This window comes from Drosophila montana, unplaced genomic scaffold (assembly GCF_035044405.1).
Source record: "Drosophila montana isolate Dmon_TW-CO22-7 unplaced genomic scaffold, ASM3504440v1 contig_3733_1, whole genome shotgun sequence".
NCBI classification, from domain to species: domain Eukaryota; kingdom Metazoa; phylum Arthropoda; class Insecta; order Diptera; family Drosophilidae; genus Drosophila; species Drosophila montana.
In genome coordinates this window covers 6,051,189-6,061,529 of record NW_026998620.1, presented here as the reverse complement: position 1 = coordinate 6,061,529, position 10,341 = coordinate 6,051,189, and the positions used below count along the sequence as shown (strand labels likewise).

Genomic DNA, 10,341 nt, shown 5'->3' with positions numbered 1-10,341 from the left:
GCAAATTCGCATATAGCCAGTTACAAATATAACTATAAATCATTGATTTAAACGGATCAAATGTTTTTATTGGTTTAGTTGGAACCAACATGAACCAAGGCTTTGGTTCCAATCTTACGTTTGTTCAAAATTTCAAATAAAACAATTAAATTGATTATTTTAATTTTGCATATGCGGCATACTGAAATTATCACTGGTTGATTTTCCTATTAATCATAACGTTTTTTAAATTTATAAAGAAATCGGTTTTAGACGAAAAATTATTATTTTTAAATATCTGTTTTAGGTTATTTTATCTTTTATCTAACTAATCCGGCTTAAGGTTTTGTTTATGTCCATGTTATGTTCGGTCTAGAGCCCTTACTAAAAAATATATACACCAAAAAGTTTTTAGTCTCTTAATATGCATTCAATCATAACCTCAATGTCACAACATTCTCTGTTAATTGCATAAACATATCATTTGAAAGGCGAAGCACAAAGCCGTTATGAACATGCAACTGCCCCAGAAACATGGTGCATCAATCTCTTCGTTCATTATTCCAAGTTACGCTCTATCAAAATTGTCCTGTGCGATTCAAGCATTGCCCCAAATTGCGGGCTTTAAGTTGCAGCACAGAAAATAATTACCGAATGCAGCAGCCTACCACGCCCCAACACAACCAAGAGAAGGACTCCATGGAGCCGGCAGTGGGCAGAGGCCAAAGGCAGACGAAGTGGACCAAAAATCAATAATCAATAATGAAGCAAATTTTGGCAAAAAAACAAAAATAACGACAGCTGCAATTGTGAAGTGCAGCAAATGCAGCGCGTAGCCAAAGGATGCATATTAGACGCACACACCAGGACGAAGAGAATGTGCTCTGTGGAGAAACAAAGAGAGAGGGAGTGGGTGAGTGAGAGATAGAGTGAGCGAGAGAGCTTGGGGAGGCAGCGACCAGTCACTGCGCGCCGATTTTTGGGGATGGGGTGCATTCCACTCATTGCTTTTGAGTCAGTTACAGCAAGCAGCCGATTTGAGTGCAATGTTTTTGACGTTGTAACTGTGCGAAATGAGCATATTCTGCTCTCTGGCTCTCGGCACGGCTGCTGTGCGTGCGTTTTGTGTGTGTGTGTGTGCGTGAGTATTTTTGTGTTTTTGCTTTTGTTCATGCATTTTTGACATTTGTTTCTTTGCATTTGAGTTGATTTTGGACCAGAGCTCTGCACTATGCGGAGATTTTTCAGCTATGACTAGTGTTAGTTGAGCACGAATTCGCGTCAGTCGTGCTCAGTGCCTCGCATAAGCCGAACGTCGTTCAGGAGCAACCATCAGCAATCTCAGAAAGGACGACGAGTTCTTCAAGCAAAACGAAAGCGAAACCAAAAACACAGTAGCTCTAACAAAAAACAAATAACACACACACACACATTAAAAAACTACATAACAAACTAACTGCCAGTGAATGTGTTAAATCTTGCTACAAAAAAGTATTAAACATTAGAAAACGATTTACAAATTATTGAGCAGCCTTCAAAAAGAGTTTTTTTGCACATGCGCGAACTCCGCACAAAAAAACGAAAAAGCAAAGGCAAAAAAAATTGATAAAAACGACCAAAAAGGAGCAGCCACCACACACCAACGCACCTACGAGAATACGTGTGCGTGTGTTCGAGTGTGTGTGCTTGTACGTTGTGCGCGTTTTTAGTTTCGCACGCACGTTTATCGCAGTTTTGTTTAATTTAACGGTGCCGCGGTCAAGTGTAGAGAGCGCGAGAGCTTTCATTGCAGCAGCTGCCGCTCCTGTTCCCGATTCCCGTTTCCCGTTTTCCGTTTCGGAACAAAACTTTTTGAGATTTGCTCAGAGTCGCTTCAGGTACGTAAACATCACTTTATTTAACAACAGCTTTATGGTGCATTTAACCTTCAGCATGTTGGGAGCTCTCTGGGCGGCACACAAACAAAAAGTAATAGTAATAGATTTACAGTTAGAGGAAAGTGCACTCCATATTTCTGGGGCTGACAGCAACCGTGGTGCAGCACATAAACAAACAAACGAAACAACAACCGAACGTTTTGATTCAAATTTCGGTGGAACAGCGCAAATAACAAAATGTTGAGGCATGCCGATAAACATAAATCGCGATTTAATAGTTGTGGTGGGTGTTGAAAAACGTTAGGGAATATTTTGGGGAAAATAATAAAAACAATTATAGATCCATTGTATAACAGTATTTGGTAAAGTCCGAAAATAAACAAATACTATGGCCAATAGTCAACTAGGTTTTAGCTTTGTATTTTTGGTTGTTTATTTTACTTTTTGTCTACCATATTTTTGCTTAATAGATCTCAATTATATTTAAATATTTTCTAGTTTTAGATTCTAAAAATAACTAATACCAAAGTACTCTCAGCTGCGTTGCTGAAGATACATTTGCCCAACTTTTACTTATTTTGCCACACTGAATATCTTAGAAACTTGATTTTTTATTTGGTTCTCTTCAGTTTTCGAATTTTCTATATTACGTTGGATCTTCACAGTATCGGAATCACCCATCCATTCTTTTCTTCCCCCTTCCCTGTTGTTGTTATCGAGTGCTTCTTTTTGTGTCTAACCTTAAAGACAAACACACACACACACACACACATGCACACTCACACACACTCATACATATCATTTGCTAAAAATGCAAGAGCAAAAATTCTAAAACAATATTTCAAAATCTGTCTGGCTTTTAGCCGATCTAGCGAACTTGTTTTTTGCCCGTGCAGTTTGCCAGACCCCGCCGCCCCACAGCGACCCCCGGCATTCGCCGCCTCTGCCCCTCCGTTTAACAAGCCGCTCGCCCCCCCCCCCCCCCCCTCCTGTTCGCTCGCTCGTTGCCTGGCAGCTAATTTTATTTGTTTACATGTCCGACTGCATGTTGTATTTTTTGCCCGCCTTTCTTTCTCGCCGTCCTCTGGCTTTTTAGCAATTTCTTTTGATTTGCTTCTGTTTTTTTCTTTTTTTTTAATATTTAATTTTAGACACCCGACTATAATTCAAAGTCAACGCTGCAATTTTTTATGTCTATTTCGTTGGCGACTGTCAAAAGTGCATTTCGAAATAATCACAGAAATTAAATTCTTTTTGTTGCTTGCATTCGTTTTCTTTCCTTTTTTCTTATTAACTATTGTATGTTTTGGCAACTGTTGCTAAAATGATTGTCAGCTGTTTTAGGATATTTTTAATGTTTTCCGACAATATAAGCAAATAGATGAATATCTTTTTGGCATTGAAAACCCAATTCCTATCGAATTCCATGCAGTTTCTTACCCAAAACACGCGCGATCCATAAAAAAAAAATACAAAAATAAAAGAAAAAAAGTAAACAAAAAAAATGAAATGAAAAAAAAATAGCAAAACAAAAAAAAAACAACGTTTTCAACAACTAAATATAAATAATTTTTTATAATGCACATTCATCCACATATGTACGCTGCAGCGCCCCTCTCCCCTGACCCCCCCCCCCTCCTCCTGCCAACCTCTCTGATGCCGTTTGCAATTTTACAACAAAAACATTTTTTGTGGCGCATTTTCTGCGTCTGAATTTTCCATTTTTGCCGTTTTATTTTTACAAGGGGGCGGTGGCAGCTGTGGTTGTGGTCTGTGTATGCGGAGGCGGGGTGCGGGTTGCGGGAAGCGGCACTGTGTTAAAGGGGGGGGGGGGGGTCGGCCAAACGACTAGCACATGTTTAGTTTACTTTGCAGTTTCGGTTGCGTTGCATTCGCACTCGTTTCTCCGCCCCGATCCCCTTCTGGCCAGAAGGCACCTCCTGCCGCCCGTTCATCCTCATCCTGGCATACATATGTGGCTGGCGTAATATTCATTTTACACTTGGCCTTTAGTTTTTGCCTTTGTTAATGTTGTTGCTATTGTTGCTCGTTCTCTTCTTCTTCTTCTTGCTGTTGTTGGGTGCGCAAAAAAGTAGACAACCCGCAAGCTTTTCGCTCTCTTTGTTGTTGCACTGACAAGCCAATTAATTTGGGTTCTTAAAAATATCACTAGCTAAATTAAATAAATATGCTAAGCACATTCTGCAACGAACAAATTTTATTGTTGTTCTTGTTCTTGTTCTCGTTGTTGTTGTTTTGTTAGAAAACTTTTGCAGCGCCAAAAATTTCCTGTACCATCAATTATGCATAAGTATTGCGAGTATTTTCTGCTACCAGTCGTCGCTTTACCTCCAACCCCAACCCCTACCCCAACCCCAACCCCAATCCCAATTACCATATCGTCACCCCCTCTCCCCTGTTCCCATTCCCCAAAGACCGACTGTTGCTGACGTTTTGCGTTTTTAATAATATTTACTTAAAAGCACAAACAATTGGCCAAAAATGCGGCAACTGCACTGAAATTGCAATAGGAAAAACGAAAAAAATATCGAAAAATTAATGAATACATTTGAAAACTACGCAAATCAAAGTGAGGGCAGAAAAAAAATGCAGTAAGCAGAGAACTCTTAACAAGGCACTGCAAAAAGTACAGCAGCAGCAGCTAGGAAATATGTGTACATCAGTGTTGTATAGGTATATATATATATATATATATATTCTATATACCATTTATTCGTGGAGCACACAATTCAACTTGGTTTCTAAATAACAAATATATAAAAGATTAGATACTTTTATAAAAAGTTGTTAGTCCATTAAATCAAATTTAATATATCATGTTAGCCAAAATGGTTTTCTGGATACGAAATTTTTAATATTATTAGCAAACATTTTATTACAAATATATATATATATCTTGTTAATTTTTTTTTAATTGATCAATTTTTAGTAAACGGTGTTATGGTTATGGGCCATTTTTTAGAGATCAATTATTTTTGCCTTCTAGTAGAAATATGTACATATTTAGAAGTATTTTTTATTTTTAAGAAATACTTTACTAGTTTTTTATGAATATTGTAAATGTTGTTTTTCTTTAATATTGATCTTAAAAAATTACATTTTAAAAAGGAGTACCGTTATTGAGTGGAATGCCCTTAACCTATATAAAAGCATTGTGCACATTTTTTTGTTTGCAAGTTTTTCATTGCCTTCGGCACATCTATTTGCGTTCTATGATCGCCTTTTCCGACTTTTAATAGAAATGCAGCGCACAGCGCATTAAAATATATTTATAAAAACAATAATTTCAACTAATTTATGCGCTTCGAGTGATAACAAATTCGAGATAATCAACTGTTGTGACAAATGCTTCAGCTGTGGATGGTTCGCAGGATAAATCTGTCTACTTATCTAGATATATGTAGCTAGGCATGCGGCTATCTCGCTCACACTTGCTGGCCAGTTCCATGTAGTGTCGACAATTAAGTTAAATCCTTTTGCTTTTTATTATTAAACGCGAAATTTGCGAGTGTTGCAGGCTGCGCCTTCTAAGACCAAATCCATATTCGCTCCTGGCTGCTCGCTGATTAACTTTAATCCACTGCGAGACCATTTTGCGAGGGGAAAACTCGACGCGTTTGCGTTGTGTTCTAATCTGCATAGCTTAAGCTTCGTGGCCCGGATCATCCAAATCCAATGCGCGTAATTTTTATTCTTTTTGTTGTTGTTGTTGCTGTTGTCCTCGTTGTTGCTCTAATCCAGTTTGAATGGATCAAGAAGCTGGGTGAGCGCGCGACTCGCGACTCGCAACTCGCAACTCGCGACTTCGCGACCCGATACCTGACTTTCGGTCACCTTTTCCACATCTAATCCCTTGACGCGTGCAACGTCTACCTGGCCCATATATAAGCCACAACCATTTGCAATTCGCCAGTCAGTCACACGTTTGTTTATCCAGCGAGCAGACGCACAGCATCCACTCCAGCGAACACTCGCAGCACACAATTATTGGAATACATTTGACGAATATATTAAGCAGCACGAGCAGCGCTAGGTGAGACCCCGTGTAAACAAGGATAGCCCGTACTCCCTCCCCTCCGCTGCCCACCCCTCGCCAGCCATTTTGTACAAAGCGAAACTCACTCAAGCTGGCCACCCCTCTCGACTCCTGAGGTTGGGGTGGCACGCTTAGGGGTGGCAAAAATAAAAATAGAACGAAAAAGAAACAAAAAATGAGGCAAAAAGCATAAAAAACTCGACGCAGGCGCATTGAGCAAACATTCAACTAACAATCGCAACCGTCTTCTCTCTTTTTTTTGTTCTCAACAATTACAGCACACCAGCAACATGCCGAACTGGGAGACGAGCACAGCGGCGCCCAGCTATGAGCAGCACAATGCCTGGTACAGCAGCATGTTTGCAGCCAACATCAAGCAGGAGCCCATGTCGCATCATCATCATCATCATCATGCCCAGCAGCATCACGATAACCACAGCAACAGCAACAGTGGGGCGAGCAGTCCGCGGCAATCCCCGCTGCCGTCACCGAATCCGCCCAGCACCCAGCTGGAGCAGTATCTCAAGCAACAGCAACAACAGCAGCAGCAGCAGCCCATGGATACACTGTGCGCGGCTGCGATGACGCCGTCGCCGAGCAACAACGATCAGAACAGCCTGCAGCACTTTGATGCCACGCTGCAGCAGCAACTGTTGCAGCAGCAGCAATACCAGCAACACTTTCAGGCTGCGCAGCATCAACAGCAGCAGCAGCAGCAGCAGCATCATCACCTGGCACTGGGCGGCTTCAATCCGCTGACGCCGCCGGGTCTGCCCAATCCCATGCAGCACTATTACGGCGGCAACATGCGCCCCAGCCCGCAGCCGACGCCGACAGCAGCGCCAGCTGCGGTGGCAGCGGCCATACAGACCGGCGACAAGCTGCAAGCGCTGACGCCGCCAATGGATGTGACGCCGCCAAAGTCGCCGGCCAAGTCGCAGCAGTCGAGCGCGGAGCCAGAGAAGGAGCACGATCTCATGTCGAACTCGAGCGAGGACATGAAGTACATGGCCGAGTCCGAGGACGACGACAGCAACATACGCATGCCCATCTATAATTCGCACGGCAAGATGAAGAACTACAAGTGCAAGACGTGTGGCGTCGTGGCCATCACCAAGGTGGACTTCTGGGCACACACGCGCACCCACATGAAGCCCGACAAGATACTGCAGTGCGCCAAGTGTCCGTTTGTCACCGAGTTCAAGCACCATCTCGAGTACCACATACGCAAGCACAAGAACCAGAAGCCCTTCCAGTGCGACAAGTGCAGCTACACCTGCGTCAACAAGTCCATGTTGAACTCGCACCGCAAGTCGCACAGCTCCGTCTATCAGTATCGCTGCGCCGACTGCGACTATGCCACCAAATACTGCCACAGCTTCAAGCTGCATCTGCGCAAATATGGCCACAAGCCCGGCATGGTGCTGGACGAGGATGGCACGCCCAATCCCTCGCTGGTCATCGATGTCTATGGCACGCGGCGTGGACCCAAGAGCAAGTCCTTCTCCGGCAGCGGCTCCAGCTGCAGCTCCACCAGCAAGCGCAGCAACGCATCCGCTGCTGCCTCCCAGCAGCAACAGCAGCCTGTACTGCAGCCAGTCGCAACATCGCAGTTATCAGCAGCACTCCAAGGATTTCCCATGCCAACAGCAGCAGCCGGAGCAGCAGCCGCAGCACCAGCAGCTGTGGCGCCCGTTTCCCCGCCATCGCCGGCGAAGAGTGTGGCCAGCGTGGAGCAGGCGCCAAGCCTGCCCAGCGCCCTGCTGCCGCCGTTGGCCAGCCTGCTGCAACAGAACCGCAACATGGCCTTCTTCCCCTACTGGAATCTCAATCTGCAAATGCTCGCAGCCCAGCAGCAGGCGGCAGTCCTTGCCCAGTTGTCGCCGCGCATGCGTGACCAGTTGCAGCAACAGCAACAACAGCAGCAACAGAAACATCAGCAACAGCAACAACAGCAGCAGCAGCTGCCAGCTCACAGCGAAAACGAGGAGGATGAGGAGGAGGAGGAGGAGCAGGAAGATGACTTTGAGCGCAAGTCCGTGGACTCGGCCATGGATCTCTCACAGGGCACGCCCGTCAAGGAGGAGCCGCAGCAACAGCAGCAACAGTTGCCGCACAGCAACAACATGGCCATGAACCTGAAGCTCAAGGACGAGGACACGCCGTTGATAAGCAGCAGCAGCGCCTCCCGACGCAAGGGTCGTGTCCTCAAGCTGGACACGCTGCTGCAGCTGAAATCGGCCGCCATGTCGTCGCCGGAACAACAGCTCAAGCTGCCGTCCAGTGTGCTGCCGACTGCCTCGTCGCCGATTGCCGGCAGCAGCGCCAACAAGCAGCTGGCGGATGATCCCTGCTCGGGCGCCAGCTCGGCGGATGAGTCCATGGAAACGGGTCGTGTGCCACAGGTCAACATCAGCGCCAGCTCCACGGCCTCCAGTTCCGGCAACAGTTCGAATGCCAGCAGCAGCACCAGCAGCAATCCGACTGCGGCTGCCACCGTTGCCACCCCTGGCACCGTGTCCAGCTCATCCTCAGCCTCAACGACGACGACGACGACAAGCAACAGCAGCGCGCCGGCGATCTACGAGTGCAAGTATTGTGATATTTACTTCAAGGACGCCGTGCTGTACACCATCCACATGGGCTACCACAGCTGCGACGACGTCTTCAAGTGCAACATGTGCGGCGAGAAGTGCGACGGACCTGTCGGCCTCTTCGTGCACATGGCCCGCAATGCGCACTCCTAATTTGTTATTAGATATTATTTTTTTAATTATTATTAACATATTTCGTTGTCCAGAATTGTAAATACTCGTAGTTTAAGTTTGATTTTGTTGTCGAGAATTGTACATAAGCCAAAAACGCACAAAAAACGCTACCAACTAACTCTAGACCTAAGCCTAGGCCCACAGCCAATAGATCCGTGTCTAACTCTAACTGTAGCTCTATGTAGAAACTTTCCCCACTTTCTATCAGCTTTCCTTTTCTGTATCTTTTTGGTTTCCAGCGAATGGGAACGCACAAGAGCGTCGCTAACCGAACAAAAACCCTGAAAAAGGTTTAAAAAATTCTTACTTTAAGTCGACATTAACTTAAAATAATTTGTAAGCCTAGCCAGCAAAGAGTCCAAAGTCAAATTACACAGCAGCAATTAGTGTATTCTTTTATTTTTTCATCAAAATAAATGTTTAGTTTTTAATATAAAACAAAAAACAAAAAAACAACAACAACATGCGAATATAATTTTCTTTTAAATATTTCAGTATTTTGTTTTAAGTTAAGCCTCGATATCGAGTGAATAAATGAACTATAATCAAGAAGATTTTGATTTATTTCTGCTTTGCCTTATTTCTTCTGAAACTCTTTCGGCATAATGACAATATTTTTGATATCGATCAAAAAGAAGTACAAATCTAGAGATTTTATAACGAATCCTCAAATAAATGTAAAAGCCCACAACATTTTTAAATTTAATAATAATAATACAAATTACAAAATAATTAGCCATAAGTATTGTATAAACGAATATTTACAAAATATTGATTGCCAACTGAGCAAATGGATCAAAATTATAGTTTACCTAGCTTCTAGTTGTGAAATGTAAACCAAAGTCAAATCGAACTCGAGACTTATTACTAGCCCAGTGCGAAAAAACTTGTTTTCAAGCAACAATTGTATATTAAAGTAGACAAAAAAGTTTCCCAAATGTTTTTATGTAATATGTAATAAAAGGAACAATATATGATGTAAAGAAATGATCCGACTAAATTCCTGATTCCCTAGAGTTCCTCTCCCTCTCTCCCTCTCTCTGTGATCGGTGCCAGATGTCAGCGCTCTATTCGGAAAATGATTTATGATAATTTCGCCTACATAAGAACCACACAATGTGCTGCAATTGTTAATTGAAAAACTGCTCCATCATGTGCTAAATGGCCGCGCATTAAGTGAAAAAACTGTGCGGGCGACCCAAGCAAATTGGCCCAAACACCAAAATAATAACAATAATTCCGAGGATCGTCTTAGAATTTCCCTTGATCCATCATCGTCGGAATATTTTGCGTGAAAACACACATATTAGAGGCGGCGAGGTGGGGGGGGGGAGAAATTGTATAATAATGAAAAACTCATGAGCACGCGCTTTGGGCAACGCCTTTCACATGACGCAGCAGGAAGGGGATCTTCTTGCATCGATCGTGAGGATCGCTTCGGGAAGGTTCACTCGGATCGGCGCGCAGGCGCCGAGCACGCTTTTCACACACAAATGTCGCGTGCTCTCGAGTGGAAATTTGTGTTTTTCTTTGGACCTTCTATAAATAGTATTTCCAGCCCTCTTCTGATTGGTTGAATACTATTTGAGGCGACATACTTTGAATATTCGTTCATTAAGCATTTTACAATATTTTTAATTTTCTATTTTCCGTTTTTCCT

The 10,341-nt window shown here is 43.6% G+C and overlaps 1 protein-coding gene across 1 annotated transcript; it reads left to right on the top strand.

Annotated features, from left to right (window-relative positions):
- The first annotated feature begins 1,241 nt into the window (after positions 1-1,241).
- Positions 1,242-9,140, top strand: hb (hunchback). The gene is made up of 2 exons (XM_064693778.1): positions 1,242-1,856; positions 6,192-9,140. Exon 2 carries the CDS (start codon positions 6,204-6,206, stop codon positions 8,658-8,660), a length of 2,457 nt encoding a protein of 818 aa, XP_064549848.1. The 5' UTR covers positions 1,242-1,856; positions 6,192-6,203; the 3' UTR covers positions 8,661-9,140.
- The last annotated feature ends 1,201 nt before the right edge of the window (positions 9,141-10,341 follow it).